This window comes from Triticum dicoccoides, unplaced genomic scaffold (assembly GCF_002162155.2).
Source record: "Triticum dicoccoides isolate Atlit2015 ecotype Zavitan unplaced genomic scaffold, WEW_v2.0 scaffold10348, whole genome shotgun sequence".
Taxonomy (NCBI): domain Eukaryota; kingdom Viridiplantae; phylum Streptophyta; class Magnoliopsida; order Poales; family Poaceae; genus Triticum; species Triticum dicoccoides.
This window is the reverse complement of record NW_021170830.1, coordinates 35,731-53,009: the sequence shown is the minus strand read 5'-3', so window position 1 is coordinate 53,009 and position 17,279 is coordinate 35,731. Positions and strand designations below refer to the sequence as shown.

At 41.0% G+C, this 17,279-nt stretch overlaps 1 protein-coding gene and 1 pseudogene across 1 annotated transcript; one reads left to right on the top strand and one right to left on the bottom strand.

The window, feature by feature from the left end:
- Positions 1-9,445: 9,445 nt before the first annotated feature.
- LOC119342744 lies at positions 9,446-12,234 on the top strand (annotated as a pseudogene).
- Positions 12,235-15,842: 3,608 nt separating this feature from the next.
- Positions 15,843-17,243, bottom strand: LOC119342743 (alpha-copaene synthase-like). Its single transcript, XM_037614143.1, has 4 exons — positions 17,239-17,243; positions 16,895-17,030; positions 16,495-16,743; positions 15,843-16,124 (listed from the first exon to the last, which is right to left on the bottom strand). Exons 1-4 carry the CDS (start codon positions 17,241-17,243, stop codon positions 15,843-15,845), a joined length of 672 nt encoding a protein of 223 aa, XP_037470040.1.
- Between the last annotated feature and the right edge of the window lie 36 nt (positions 17,244-17,279).

The following is a 17,279-nucleotide window of genomic DNA, read 5'->3' as shown; positions in this document are numbered from 1 at the left end:
CCTCGACGCCGAGGGTGATGCACCACAGCTCACGTCGAAGGAGACCCGGCCGGAAGCGCGGTACGCAGGCAATCCGGCAGGCGCTTTTGAAGACCCGAAACCCCGCACGCCCGGGAGGTACCCCGTCTGGACGCGCGGCGGCTATGGGCTACCCTAGGTCGACCTGATCGCCCCTAGGGCCTCGAGGTTCGCCGCCCTGCAAAGAAGAAGAACAGACGAAGAACGAGGAAGAAGAAGAACTAGGGCTAAGGAGAAAAGATAAAAGATAAAAAATGGTAGATGAATTGATCGATTGTGTGTTGTTCAATCGGCCGTAACCCCTTAGGTATATAAGAGGCGGATGGACTTCCCGTGCAAGGAAAAGGCTTGGATTCACGTCCAAAACTCAAATTCGGATTGGTTTTGTCCGAACTTTCTAAAACTGTTCGGTTTAAACTGGCCGCACCTTGCGGGTCCTTTTTGTGGTGGCAAACGATCTCGGATGGAAACGAGCCCAAAAGCAATCTTGACCGTTTCGACAAGACGAACAACTTTCATGTTGAACATTTTCGATTTGAGGCCATATTCTGGGCCAAAACGGTCACGCAGAACACCTGTTCGCTCGCGCTGCCCATCAAACCTATGTCTGGTGGGGGGCACCACATCTCGCCTCGTGACAGGGTCGCACTCCGATAGCTCTAACTTTTGCATACGAACTTGGATTGGGACATTTTTTAAATCAAAATCGGCCGTTTTGATGAGACAAAGACAATTTGTGTTGAACATATTTCCATATGAGGACATCTTAATTGGGTTTCAAGCCATTCTTTAATCTGGTGTCAACATGAGCATCTCTGAAGTTGTCATAACTTTTGAATCCGAACTCCATTTTAGACCATCTTCATATTCATCTTGATCTTCTCGAAGATAACCTTCTCATAGTGACTTTCAATAGTAAGTTTGAATTACTCTTGACATACCTTCAAGCCACTCTTTATAAACATGCCACTTTTGAGCGTCAACACATGCCCCCCTGTTTTCCGGCAAAGCTAGCGTGCCGAAAAATAACTTGTACCAAGTTTGTTATAAGGACGATATCAACACTCCATCAGCCATTTATATGTCCTTAGGACGATAAGTATATATCGACCATGTCTTATGTGAACTTTCTGATGCAAACTTGGGTGAAACCTTCTCAGCTTCATTAACAATCTGGTGATAAAGTACCATAGATATGTATCTCAAGGTCATCCTCCAAACCATATTGTTCACACTTTTGCTAGGATTTTGTAGATAATCAACAATACTTTCTCCAATCCTTACTTTCGCTTGCTTACGATGTAACTTTTCTAGTAGATGATTTTTCATATAAAAAACTTTTTCATTCGAGTTAGTATGCAAAAGTTATGCCCATTTTTACAAATTTCAGAGAGATTTTGCAAATAAAGTCAAAATTCACATTTACAAATTTTCCCAACAACTAGACCACATATCACATGGTAAACTTATTTTCTTTTATTTTTTGACATTTCCATCATTTTCTTTTATTTTTTTTAAAACTGAAAAGGCGAAACCTATATTTAAATATGAATCCAATAATATAATTTTTTGTGACATGCATTGACATTTGCTAGTCAAATATGTGATTAAATTTTGACTAAAAATATGGGAGGGACTAATAAACCGTACTCAAAAGTCAAAAGTATTTTCTTTTTGGCCTACTCGACAGTTGGCGATACATAAATTCCCCAACCATCGATGCATGACCAATAAATTGTATCCCGTCCCCTGCAGTATCTGCCAAAGATAGTGTTAAGAATAGAATAGTTGATTACAATTAAGCTAATTAGGATTAAGTTAATTGTTAGATAGGTTGCTTGGTTCTCAAGTAAGGATGGCAATTTTATCTATGGACATGGATACCCATCGATATCCAACCCGAATGGATAGGGTTTGGATATGCTTTTATGCCCATGGGCGACGCCCAAACCTGACCCGATTGCTCACGGGTAGGGAATGGATATAATCTTGTACCCATGGGTATATCCAAACCCGACCCGGTAGTATGCATTAATGGGCAAAAATCTGCTATACCTACCCCACAGTCACATGTCCCACTGCAATTTTAGACGTTGCTATGCAAAACATGCAAAAGAAATTGTACAATCCCCACCATAACTTTTATTAGTTGATATTCCATCCCCACTAACATACTCCAGCGCCCCTTCCCTTATTTCATCTCCTCGTTAAATGATACATCATTCTAATCTTTTAGAAAAATACTAAATGATATTAGGTTGTTAGTGGGCGTTGATTTACTATAAGTTGATGTTTACAATAAGTGAAGCCTAGCTTGCCACAAGGTGAAGAATGGAAGAGCTTATGTTAACATTATGTTATGTCTTATTTATATGTGTTGAGAGGACCCAATGGATATCCAGTGGGTATGAATATCCATCGGGTTTGGACATGGACACAATTTTTCATCCATGGATATTTTCATGGGCGGGCAAAGACTGTCTTCATGGATATGGATATGGATCTGATATTGTTCAACCCGATCCAAACCCGACCCATTGCCATCCTTATTCTCAAGCAACCATGTACTCCCTTGGCTCTCAAGTAACTATGTGTTTACTTGACCGCCAAGCACCATGTGTACTTCCGCCTGGATATAAATAACCCACTTCTATCATCAATCAAGATTGATGGATCATCTTTCATTCGAACTTTCTTGTTCTTTATTTTCTACTTTAAACACGTTATCATGCACTTTTGCTCTCCGCTCGAGCGATTTAGCCACACACAAGGAAAGAGATTACACACAAGAGGGATCGCCTCACAATCAGGGTCTAGAAGAACGGATAAATAGCAACTTAATGATTCTATCGGAATCAACACCTGGGAGCAGCACGGAAGAATCGCACCAATACAACCAAATGCGAGTTTAATCTAATTGCTATGATACATCATACGCTAGTGCGATTTACCTAATCTTTGTTCTTGACTATCAGGAATTGCCGCCCTGGGTACGACAAGACAGTCGAATGGCCTTCGCGGCGCAGCACTCCAGACCAGTGCATGAACGCCGCACTTCTCGACCAGCGCGCCGCGCATGCAAGAACTAGGCGTCACATTTACCCCTTTTTTTCTAACCAAGGTGACCAGTCCAGGAAACAGGACAAGAATAGAAAAAGAACTCCGAAGCAAAAGGATCCACATACATGAATAAGTCTACGCGTCCTGGACTACTTCTCACATGAAGCTTACGATCAAAGTACTTGATCGCAATACCTTGATCGCAATACCTATCAGGTGCTATGATCCCAATTTTATTCATAGTACATAATCATGTTCAACCAGAAATCAGCGCGGTGGGCACCGGCCACGCCACAACAACAGTACTTGTTGAAGGAACTCAGGAACTGGACCGCATCAGTATCCCACTACATGTAGCGGCGCTTGGCGCTACCCTCCGGTGCGCAGCCTTCCGTGGAGCGACCCAGACTGGCGGGTAACAGCACGCGGCGAAGCCCTCTGGCATGCGGCGGCATCGCCTCGACTCCGGCCGCACGTGTACGGAAGCCCCGCCGACTCCACCTGCGCATCACCTTCCATCGCCGCGCTCCCTCTCAGTCATGACCTGCCTACTCGATTTTGGGCCAGTGCGCGGCGCAATGCGCCCTCCAGCGCGGCTTCCTCTGGCACAAGGAGGGCCAACCAATGCAACGTTTCCCAGCGGCGCGGCGGTGGATGATAATCCTTAGCCGCACGTGAGAAATTGGGGATTTCTATCCTCTAGGTTATCTTTTAGTTTAAGCATTTAAGTTTCTGTTATCCACAGAAAGGTCCCTGTAATATCTGTTAAGCCCTCAGGCTTAGTTCATCATGCAGTATAGCGCTCAACTTCAACTCTCAAGTTGTCTATACTCCTGCGATTTGTAGTACAACTCTCTGTTTTAGCACTTTAACCATCAGGTTATTACTATTTGTATTCTATAAGCCCTCGGTTTTAGAAAACATACGTGGGAGAACCTCAGTTCATCCTAAATTACATAAAATAACTATACACCATTTTTTTAATGGCAATACCACTGCAAAAGAATGTATTGCTTATATTTCAGCTCCTATTTTTTCTGGAATTTAAGACATCAATTATGTTTTTACCGCAAACATTCTACATGACATGTGATTTTAGGAAAACTATATTTTTGCAGTCGAAAACAATTTTTCTTGCAAATCTTAATGAAACTCAAATAAGAATTATAAATTGTCATACTTCATATGACATGCCCAAATTTTATTTGTGAATCACAAGGTATTGGTGGCATCTACTGCACCGTTTGCAGATTATCCATCATTACTGTGAGGTCTACATCTTGTTACCAACAAGATGACTACCTTCAAAGTGCTCTTCCAAATATCAATATTAGCTGTGACTACCCTCAAGATATCATAAGGTAATACTGGCATCTACTGCAAAATTTTGTAGACTATCCGCTATTACTGTAAGGTCTACATCATGTCACTCTGATAGATGATTACCTTCAAAGTGATTTCATAAAGTTAGCATAATATAAGGTAATAGAGATATGAACATCTACTGACAAAAGTCAGACTATGTTTCCTATTACTGTGAGATCTACACCGCATTTGGTGATTATCTTAAAAGTGTTATCTATTTAATTTGTAGTATACACATAAGACCCCAATTGCATCAGCTACATTTATAAAATTTGCTCCTCACAAGCATTTGTTGTTGTTCACTAAAATGATTTGCTCTCATAGTAAATATAGTTCTTGCACACTTGATATATACCAAAATGGTATTGTGTGCTAATATCAACTAGTCAAGCCTCATTTTGCTTGAATATGTCACAGAAAACTATGCAAATATTTGCATATACTAGTGATTACCGTCTATTACATTGGTAAAATACATGGCAGTGAAGCCTATGTCACTATTTATAATTATAGTGTTGTCCATCCATCAAGATGGATTGCATAATTATGGCAACGATTGAGTGTCTCAACACTTTTGCAATGTCCACATCACATTATGGTTAAACTTTCACAGTGACTAACAAATGTCATACATGCAATGCGGTGACTCTAAAGTTGCAACACTCATATGCATTTTATGTGTCCCAAATTCACTTAGTTCTCAAACTAAGTACATAATGGATGACATTTTATTCACCCAGAATATTTCCCTTAATATAAACATGATGCCTTGAGCATATCACGAATGATTACCCATTCGTTTTTCAAGACTTCAAGTCATCGCAGCTCACAATTATGTCACTTAATCAACCTCAAGTTGAGATCTCATGGTCAATGTTTTCATATGCCTTAAATACACTTTACATCCTCTTATGATGGTACTACAAATTTCCATGATGAAGAAATATAGAATTTCTTAAAATCATCATATCCACCCAACAGGTGATATACCATTATTTGAAATATTTGCTAGTACTGAGAATACTATGCAAGTCAGTGGTCTCAAAAATGAACCACGAGGAATTCAAAGTAAAGTGTAGGCTAAAAGACAAAATTACCTCTTAATAGGGAATATATCGTTTTCAAATGATCACAAAGAAAATTCTCCAGTTTGTCAAATGTGTGGTTATACAAACAGCATACCTATGATTACCAAACCCTCAAACATATGGTCAAACCACACCACAAATTTTAAAAGGCCAATAAGTTAAATGGGATAAATTTGCAAATTTGCAAATAACAACAAAATTTGGTAAAGGATTGTTCTCAGAATCTACATCAGAAGGAGAACAAAATCTAGTGCGGAAAATGGAGGATGAAAACATTTGCACTCAAAAATATTGGAGACCCTCAGGTAATCTCCTAACTGTCCCAATATATTATTAGCCCATACTTGTACTACTACATGTAGTAAAATGTCCAATATCATATCCATTGGATACAATATGCGATAAAGTTGAATGTATGTTCCAATTCATACTCAATATTGTTGCATACACAATGATTTTCTAAGTATTAATAAATTAAATATTAGGCTTGATAGCCTTAGCCATCCTGGTTTGGGGATGGTTAGAAAATTGTTGACAATTCGGTTGGTCACAACTTAACAAATTGCAAAAATATTCCCGAGATCATCAGATTATATGTGCACCACATGGGCCATAGGGGAAATAAGTTTTAAGGCACTCTCACCTTAAAATTCTAAGCATGACACTTATTCTTCCTTGAACACATTCAAACGATATGTCTGGATTGCTTAACCATTATCTGGGGTAATTTAGATACTTCATGGTACTCATATACACATTCATAAAATGTTTTTAAGTGTGTCTCTTATCACACACAACAATGCATGATCTTACTAAAAAAATTGCTCAACTTATCAAAGTAAGAGCAAATTCTCTTGAAAACAGGATCTATAAACCCATTCAAATGAACAATGTTGTTGAACTCATTCAATGAGCATTTTTTTTGCATTAAGTACTTTATGTACATACCCAGAATGGTTTAGCTAAATTTCTTATCAAAGAGAGTTAAATGAATTACATGACCACTTTTAAAGAATTGTAAAATTACCAGCCTCTTGCTGCACACATACGGCCTTACACACTGTAAGTATGATCTAAATCATACCAACTACATATCATACTACTTTCCCTTGTAGTTACTACGTGGAAATCAGAAAAGTATTTCTTATCTGCGATAATTCGGTTACATGCCGATATCACCACTCCAGCGTACATCAATGGGCACTCGCAAAAATTAGGGATCTATGTGAGGAATAACAATTTTTATCCGTCAATCAAAATTATTCATAGCCTGTATGCTGATTGCATCAGCAATAAGGATATTTTCCAGCATTAGCGGGAGATAAGTACCACAAAGAATGCCAAGAAATAAATTAGAAATGCTATTGACATTCTATCCTTATATCCACGTACTCAAAGAATATGAACTAGAAGTTTAGAGAATCATATATTTGCAACACATTGCAAATCTGCCACATAAATTTACGGATGACAACGTGTCACTAAATTCTGTATTCCTGCAGTAAAGTATCAGAAAGAGTGGAGGTACCTGATAAACCACTCTTCTTCCCAAATGAGAGCAAGAGGGGGAGAAAATCTGACAAGACGAGATATAAGTTCTCATATGCTTCCGCAGAAACAGAGGAAATCAAATACTCAACCAGTAAATGTAATTCAACATCAAATTGAAAGACACCTCACTGGATGCTCATCATCCAAAGCCCGGCATAAATGTGCATAAATATTTTGGTGACGAGACATCGAAACACCTTGACTCCATTTGTTGTAGAAAATCACGAGGAGTTAAAAGGAATAAATATTTTATCCACAAACTTCAATGATTCCACCAGGATCATATAAACTAAAGACTACATTTGTCGACATATATTTCTTCTCAATTTGCTAAAACCTTTTGGGCCCAGAACCAAAATCCATGGTAGAGTGCCTCTTGCACTCATATTGGTTCACATAAAATGAAGCAAGTAATGAAGAATAGCACTCACTCAACAAATGAGTGGTATTTACCGCAGTAATACCTACTCCTCATAAGTATCTTCCGTACGAAATACTAAAAACTTCTCATTCATAGACAAAGTCAATGAGGTGGTGAGAAAGCGAGGCTTGTAGCAAAGGGTTCACGCAGAGACCCGACATCAATTATGATGTAACATACCCTCTTGGTATGAGTGGAATTATGTTTCGATACTAAATATCATTGGCAATAAAAATAACAATATCCATGTAGTTAATGGGTGTTAATGAAGTGATATCAGGACCTGAAGTTCTATATCTCACTAATGTCAAAGCACTCATATAATTGCAAACTATGCCAGGCCTAGCACTATATTTTCTATCTTTGTTCAGAGTGTAAACCCCAACAAAAGGTATATGGTTGATATAGGAAATATCAGCTTATATCTCAAGCTCACAATAAATCATGGATATTTCCATCAGGAAATACAAGATATGGCCATGATATGATATAATGATATTGGCTCTTTCTTTGATCCCAACAATACCATATCAATGATTGAATTTGCTGGAATAGCCTTCATATGGAAGTCATATAAATGGGCTTTAACGGCTATTTCCAGTTATCATTCTGACATAATCGCTTTATCTAAAAGCATTGCAAAATATGCATGGCTTAGCAGAATGATTAACCACACTCAAAATCATGTGGTTGAGATTCATCAGAATCACATAACTTGATTTATCAAGACACTACCACTTGTGTTACTCAATACCTACAGGTTATATGAAGAGCGATATCATAAAGTACATTGCTCGAAAATTACTTATCCTCACGAATTATAGAAAGTGAGGAAACAATATGCAAACAACATACTTTGGAAATCTTACAGGTTATTCATAATTTCATGATCATATCAATGGAGTTTGTATTACACATTCTCCAGGTTTGCAAAGTTCAGGGGGAGTAATTTCCCAAATCTATAACCTATTAACAATCCTAAGATTGCATATATTGTACTCTTTTTCCCTTCATGAGTTTTCCCTAATGGTTTCTCATAAAGGTTTTTAACGAGACAATATAAACACAAGTGCCTATATATGTCATATCATTTCTCCTTATATTTTTTTCCACTGGGTTTTAAAGGAGTTTTCAATGGCATATCATATCACACTCTTTTCCCTTATGAGTTTTCTATCAAAGCTTCTCATAATGGATTTTAGTGAGGCAATATCTTATCAAAGATCATACTTCATACTTTCTATTTTCCCTATCGGGGTTTTTAAAGAAAGTACTCAAGACATTTTTTTTGAGGGAAAGTACTCAAGACATATTAATTGTTCTCTAAACTCATCGATGAGTTTTCTCCTTCTTGAAAGGTTTTTCTCATATGAGTTATCAAGAGACAATAATCATTATATGTTGCATCATTTTCTCCTTATTATTTTTCCCACTGGGTTTAAAGGACTTTTAGCAACATATCTGCATTATTCTCCTCATATTTTCCCCACAGGGTTTTTGGAGGAGACAGTCAAGATTATTCAAAGAATTTGTCAAGATGATGGATATACCAAAGAAGAGACGTTGTACAAGGGGGAGTGTTAAGAATAGAATAGTTGATTACAGTTAAGCTAATTAGGATTAAGTTAATTGTTAGATAGGTTGCTTGGTTCTCAAGCAACCATGTACTTCCTTGGCTCTCAAGGCAACTATGTAATTTCTTGGCTCTCAAGTAACTATGTGTTTACTTGACCGCCAAGCACCATGTGTACTTCCGCCTGGGTATAAATAGCCCATTTCTATCATCAATAAAGACTGATAGATCATCTTTTATTCAAACTATCTCGTTCTTTATTTTCTACTTTAAACAGATAGCATTAAAATGGCATCAATGGAGCTCAACTACCCCGTGCCATGCCCATGCGTGCGTAAATATGGCAGGCGCGGCTCAGTCCATCAAGCCATGGCAGACCTGCTCCTCCTTATGCTTCCCTTGGCTCTTCTCTTCTTCCTCCTCCACCATGCATCGCCAATGAAGGCCCTCCTCACGAGGGCCAAGTCGGTTCTAGCGCCAGAGCTCTCCACGGTGTGGAAGCCGCAGCCCGCTAGTATCTTCGTCACCGACCACGAGACGGCGCATAGCCTTCTCGTGCGCGGCAGTGCCGACGGCTCCTTCTCCAACCGCCCACCATCCATTTCTCCAAGCGCCATCCTCTCGCGCCGTCAATACCAGAACATCACCTCCGCTCTATTGGCGCCGCCTTCTCGCAACGCCGCACTTTTTCCCCCTGGAGCTGCCTCACACAACTCTTCTTCTCACTTTGTCCTTCTCTCAAGAACACACACACGTTGGAACTCTACACACACACGCCAAGGCAGACCAGCCGCTAGCTTTGCCGGCCGGGAGGCTCTTCACCTTGGTGAAACAAGAGACTACATATTTTCCCTCAGCCCTCACGGGTCACGGCCTCCCTTCTCATTACTGAATATGACATATATATACAAAAGTGACTCACGCAGGCACTAAACACAGCCAGGCCACTAAGTCACGTACTCACACATGACCCCCTCTCTCTCACCTAGAATCGCTCCAGGATCGGCACGATCGGTGGCTTCACAGCTTGTGCGCTAACTAACTTATGCATGCAAAGTAATCAACAGCTAACTACATGCACACCCCTTGACCAGCTAACAACCTCCATGCGGCCACTACTTACCCACGAAGCTGGCTAACCACTTGCATGCATCTAACTAATCCATTCAGCCAGCCGGTTCACTTTGCGGTCCATGCGCTTGTCGCATCACACGACTTTGCTGCCTCATGCAACACTGCAGCTTCGCACTGCCGTCGGCATCTCGCTGTGCTCGCCGCATCGCATGGCAGTTCGGCATATCTCCTCGGCACGCCTTTGTCGAAGCAACACCGGACTAGCTACTCTAGACCATCTACACTATATGCAAAACTTAAAACAAATATGCAGATACAAAACACGCTCCCTATGGTGAGCACCGGCGCACCATTAGTCACAACCTCACATCGGAGGTCCTTCACCCGACGCGGCTCCACCGGTACGCGTCGGCACGCCGCGGTGCACTCTGTGGTCTCGTCGCGGACCTCGCCGAGCAGAGGAAAAACGGCATGGTCCATGCGGCCGAGAGCATCCGATACGCCATGTTTGGGCTCATCGCCACCATGTGTTTCGGTGATGGCATCGACAATACCCACGTCCGTGTCATGGCCGACGCTCAGAGTGACCTCGTCAAGTCCCTAGCTACGGCGCGTGTGTTCGCGCACGCGAAGCTCCCGGCAGTGACCAGGTTCATTTATCGTAATCGTTGGAAGAAGCTAGCCGCCCTGCGACAGCAGCAGGAGGAGACGTACCTACCGCTCATGGATTCCCGTCGCGGCCGGCACCGGCAACCTACCGAGACGCCGGTGTATGTGGACACGCTCATCGACCTCGCGGTGCCGGACGACCACAATCAGGACCCAAGGCAGCATCGAAGAAGGCTGTCCGACGGTGAACTCGTGGGCATGTGCTCCGAGTTTGTTGGTGCTGGAACCGACAGCCTCAGCGCTGCAGTGGATCATGGCCAACTTAGTGAAGCGCCCTGACATACAGGAGGCCGTCCGGAGGGAGATCGATGCCGTCGTGAATGCAGACGCCGACGAAGTGAGCGAGAATGTTCTTGGGGAGCTGGAGTACCTACACGCTGTGGTCATGAAGACACTCCGGCTGCATCCGCCGACGTCTTTTGCATTCAGGCAGGTGATGGAAGAGGACCATGTGGTTCACAATGGCCAGCGTATTCCGGTGGGCACCAAAGTGTACTTCCCACTGGCGGCTATAGCACGAGACAGCACAGCGTGGGACAACCCTGACGAGTTCAAGCCACAACGGTTCCTGGCCTCCAAAGGTGCATCAGAAGGAACCGACAACACGATCAAAATGATGCCTTTCGGTGGTGGTCGGAGGATATGCCCTGGCAGGGGTGTCGCGATGCTGCACTTAAGCTACTTCACCGCCAACCTCGTGAGGGAGTTCCGGTGGAGGGAGGGAGAAGGTGAGCTTGCCGTCGATCTCCAGCTGCATGTTGAGTTCTTCACTGTCATGAAGCGGCCATTGTGTGCTCACCTAGAGCTTCGAGGAACAGAGATCAAAACTAGAGTTAATTAGCTGGCCAAAGTCTCTTGGTTGTACCGTGTTTGCTAATAAGGAGCCATATGAATGTTTTTTCAGCATTAGTCGATTTCCACCGTACGCAGAGTGTCGAACCGAGACGGAGCGTCGCCAGCGAGGACTTGCCAGGAATGAGTCGGAGCAGGCAACAAAGTCGCTACATCGTAGGCGGAGGCGAGATAGAGGCTTCACTAGTTCGGCTGATTGGCAGTTGTTGGCGTAAAGAAAACTGGAACACATGATTATGTATCTGTTAATGTCGTAATAGTTGTGGTTAAGTTAGCTATTCCTTAAACCATGCACTTGAGCAGGCTAGGCATTTCTTATTCAAACATTATGATGAAAATAATTAATATTGTTAACCATTCAAAAACACTTTGTCAATAGGAAAAAGTATTATACGCATAAATGAATGTTATGCATTTTCATAATTCCCTTTAACATTTGTAAATCCACCAATTAACTCATGCTCCTACCTATAAAAAGAATCTAAGATTAATAATGCATATGCTATTTACATAAATAATAAGATATTTTTAAATTAATCAATCCGGATACAGAGGCATATATTAATGTTTGTAGCTTTGTTACCCCATAATGTGCGATGTTCCCTATTTATATCCATGCAAAACTTTATGCAGTAGGATACAAGACGTGTGACATTTTTTCAATAAAATTCTAGTTCCAATACACTTGTCCAAGTTTTATTGTGTCCAACACGGATGGCAAATGAAACTTGTCAATCTCACTAGCAAATTCTAGCTAGGTCCACTTGTCGAGTTGACGGTCATGTCAATGCGAAAGAAGGGCATAGCTGTCAACTTGTCACCCTAAAATCTAACCATGTCAACAATGGAGGTAGGTGAATTCGTGATAGAAGAGGAAGAAGAAAATAATAATTGTGTCATGTCAAAGTATACAAATGAGCTTTGTTTTTCAAAATAAACAGCCTGAATTCTTCAAGGATAAAGTAGCTACAAATAAATCAAAGTGTTCGTCCTAGTAAATTCTATTTTTGTTACTAGGTTACTGCCACGCTTCTGCCACGTTTGGAATTGGCTAGTTCAATTTCTACTTTTCTCCTCCAACGATTCAGCTGTCCCCCCTCCTTTCCTGCAGTATACGTATACCCTAAAAAGCTTTGTTGGTTGTTTGCTAAAATGTACCATGTCCCTGGTGTATTATGAGATCGTATTTGCTAATGAATTCTTGGTACTGTTGTTTAGTTAGTTGTTTGAAGTCCGATAAACTTTTGTGATATATATATATCAGTATGAATGAAATTATTGACTATGTCTTTCAAAAAGAAATGTCTTTCTTCATGGGGCCCACTTTTGAAGCTCGCCCCGGGCCTCGGAAAAGTCAGGACCGGCCCTGATCACATGCTTATCCATTATCCATGATGCAAGTGTATGAACATGCGTGAAGGATGTTGGACACCGAAGAATTAATTAAGGCTCTAAAGTGTTAGCTATAAATTGGCCTATACATCATTCTCAACATGGCTTAGAATGGCCAGATTGTCTTAGCTATACCTTTGCTGGTTTGTCGGGTTATTATAACGGGTGGATGCAGGGCCATTAATACAGATGGATGCCGCGCTACTCCTATAGATATTATAAATATGTGAGATCTATCGGGTGTGTTCTTGTTTGAATGGTTATTCTTGCTTGTCAGGCCACTCTTTATTTGTCTTTTTACATTCATAATAGCTTAACATCAGTCGCCTGAAAGTCCAATTTGGATTGTTCGATTTTCGCTAGAAGGAAGCATGCGCCAGAGGGAAGGAAGAAGCAGCCGCTGGCTCGCCGGAGTGAAAGAAGGAGTTCGCTGGCAGGCTACCCCATCATCTTTCGTTGATGGAGGGTGGGAGGAGGTTGGGTGGCACCACGGCTGTGGTGTAAGTTCGCCGGAAAAAAACTGGTCATCGCCGGGGCTAGAGGGATGGCCAAAGGCAACAGCATTTTGGTGGGAGGAGGTTGAGGGGAGGGCGGGGCGGTGAGGCTGAGCGGGAGCGCTGCTGGCCGCGGGTGGTGGTGGCCGACAGTTCGGCCAGTGGTACGTTCGGCGGTTGGGGGAAGAAGAAGAAGGTTGTCTGGAGGTTGGAGAAGTAATCTGCACCACCTGTATTCCATCCTATGGCTGAATCGAATGACCAAAATTGAAATTTTAGTTAACTGGCCACTAGCCATTCCCTTTACTACGTCGTTGTTTGTAGAATAACCCTGACGCTATGGCTAAGGCACATCTATAGATCCGGGAAGAGCCAGGCCAAGATCGATATGTAATGAAGAGTACTGATCTCAGTGAGCTGTGCTACATGCTTACGGTCATCAAGGAGGTGTTTAGGTTGCATCCTCCTACTCTACTGCTCGTCCCAAGAGAGACAAGTGAAGACTGTGAAATCATGGGCTATGACATGCCTAAAGGCACCAATATCTTCATTATTGTTTTTTTCTAATTTCCCGAGATCCTAAATTATTCCCAAATAGACGAAGAAGAAAATAGGGCCAAGGTACTAATGGAGATGCGCAAAAAATATCCATCGGGAGATGGCGCTGACGCTAACGCTCGCAAGGCGGTTTTGCAGGCAATTTCACAAAATCCTTTTTTTCGTTGAGCACATAACCCGGTTTGGGCCGATTGACTCTGAGAGCGAGCGAGGGATCGTTCAAGCTGGAGATGTTTGAGAATAACAACGTGGATTATTATGGAACACATTTTGAACTCACCTCTTTCGACACTGTTCAACATCGCCACCGTAGAGATTGTCTTGGCAAATCTTCTCCACGACTTTGACTGATGCTAATTCCCGATGAGCCAATTGAAGAGTCACTGAACATGTCTAAGAAATTTGGGATCACCGTAAGCAGGAAGTTTGACCTTCGGCTAGTAGCTATTCCATGCCCACGCTCCAAAGCTATTTCCATATACACATGGAATAATTATGTAGAGCACCTTTATTGAACCGGAATGTTTTTGTTGCTCTGTAGTTTGTACATCTTTACATGTTTGTATAGCTCTTGTTGGACTATCAGACTATTTTTCATATTATTTTGACTGACATTGGCTATGTCAAATAATATCTCTATGCAAATATTTGCATGTACCTCTATGTAAAAAAGTATGAGCAAGCTTATCCATGAGTCAAGTTTGATATATGCACAACTCTTTCAATCTTTGAAACTAGATCGACGTATGTTCTGCAAAATGGTGAGAACATAAACTGCGAAAGAAAATATAAGTTTCCATAGCTATTGTACAGCTAATATATATGAACAACTCACGACTATCACGAGTTCATTTTAAATGTTCCGTATTAGTTACCTTAGTAGTGCAATAAAATAACATGTAACATGTCAAAAGTGTTTTAATAATTCATCACAATATACAAAAAATGGATTTTTTTTGGGTAAAAAAGGATGTTATGGGAAGGAAGTAGTGCCCAGTTAAATCAGACATGATGATTCACATCAGCAATGGTCGTGTTCACATCCTGGCAGCCATGGCACCAATAACCATATTCATGACCTCGTTGTGGAAGAACGTCTGCGCTTTGATGGCGAAGATGGCTGCTTGCCAGATAAGAGAACTAGGGGGCCTATGTACAATAAATGTACAAAAGGAGTGAGGGATTAGAGGGACAATAGAGGATGGGGGATTTCGTATCCACATTGATATTATGGTTAGATGGGTTTTGAGGTGGCCTAAAAGAACAACACAGCTGGAAAACACATAGAGCTTCTTCCAAAAGCCGGGATGTAATTGTTATAATAAATAAAATTGTGATGTAAATCAAATCTGAGTTGTGGCCACCCATGTGCATGAGTCCTGGCTGAGAATCTTATAGTTGCTAGTGTCAATGAAAACTTGTTTAAATCTGTGATCATGTTATCTCCACTGCTGTTACTAGTTCTACATGCAACACATTGTGCAACTATATAATTTCTCTGACGAACTCAAAACATACCTAGATATGTTTAGTCCTTTACATAAGATAAAATTTTAGTAGAGATATAATTATAACCAAAATTATCACACTGTAACAAAATGCACCAGTACAACTTTCTTTCACTGTAGCATTTTACATATTATCAGTGAATCACATGCATGCTTATCAACATTCACCTTTTTATGGTTAAAACTAGGGAACAAATACACGATGAATTTGGCCAAGGCCTACATATTCTTCAGGAAGAGCCTCTCAATAGTCCACTGCATATGTGCGCTGTGCGTGTATACATCATTTCTGTTACCATAGAAAAATGTTGTGCTAATCGCTAAGCTAATGAACTGCTGCAATGCAGGGAGAAGATGATTTTCAAAGCGAGCTTGGTTCAGGGTCTTCCATTCTTGTTCTATCAGGGCAACAATTTTGGTAATGGCCACTTCACTTGTCACGTTGTACTCATTGATGTAACACTCTACGGTGCTTGCCAGATCCCCCTTGCATTTTCGACGCTGTATGATGACATCAATAATCATCTTTATGTAAGTATGTATCAATTTAATAATCTTCCATGCACGCACAATGATAGTACAAACTTGGTAACTGAGCCCTGCCCCCTTTTCCATAGGTGCCCACACATTTTGATGTGTACAAATTTATAAAAAAAATAGACCAATGAAGTTAAGGTAGCATCACAAAACTGACATTGTTGTAAAATAATTCCAAGTATAATCCATACTATGATTTTTTGTCAAATAAATCACATTTTGGTACTCAAATTGTTGGTCAAAATTATATCTCAATATGCTCGAACTTGACATTCTTACATGTGTGAAAAGTAACATCCAAGCAAAAATTAATTTTGAAATATTATATATATACCTCAAATGCACCGATATCATTCATGAAATGGTAAATCTTCCCGACTAATATGACGACGTCCGGAACACTAGCAGCCCATTTGAGTGCTGGCTTCATCATTGCATCACTCATTCCAGCCATCATACTCACACATATTGTTGGCACGCCGATGTTCAGGCTAGTCAACTTGACCTGATCTACAAAGCTTGGCTTGTGGTTCCTGTGTGACCATTTCGCTTCTTCCAGGTAACCAGTCACGTTATTTTGGACCTGCACGCAAACAAAGAGAGGTAATCCCAAAATTAACGAGAGAGAGAGAGAGAGAGATGCACAACCATACACACATACACAGAGAGAGAGAGAGAGAGAGAGATATTTATATGTTATTTTTTACAAGACAGAAAATGGTACATGAAGTTACCGCTTTTTTTAGGTGTGCTATATCGTAGTTCGTATTGGCTGGCATTTCAGCCTCAATATTCTCAAATGTCCTCAGCATCTCCGCATAGAACTTCTTCAAGTACTCCGGCAGAACAAAAGCGGCGCTCTTATCCCATCTGGAAGGCCAATTCACAAAAATAATCTTAAGATAAGTTATCGTAGTTTGACAATTCTTTGTTTGCATGTTAACCTAACCTTTATTTTTCTATACTCTTCATCTTTCTTCAACACATTAAGAACCACTAGTTTCACTTTGCTCCATGAGGTAAATAGTGTAACATGACATCAAAGATTTCATTATAGTTAATATATCTCATTCGTTACTGCATTTAGATTTTCTTTCATCCACCTCTTATTATGGCAAC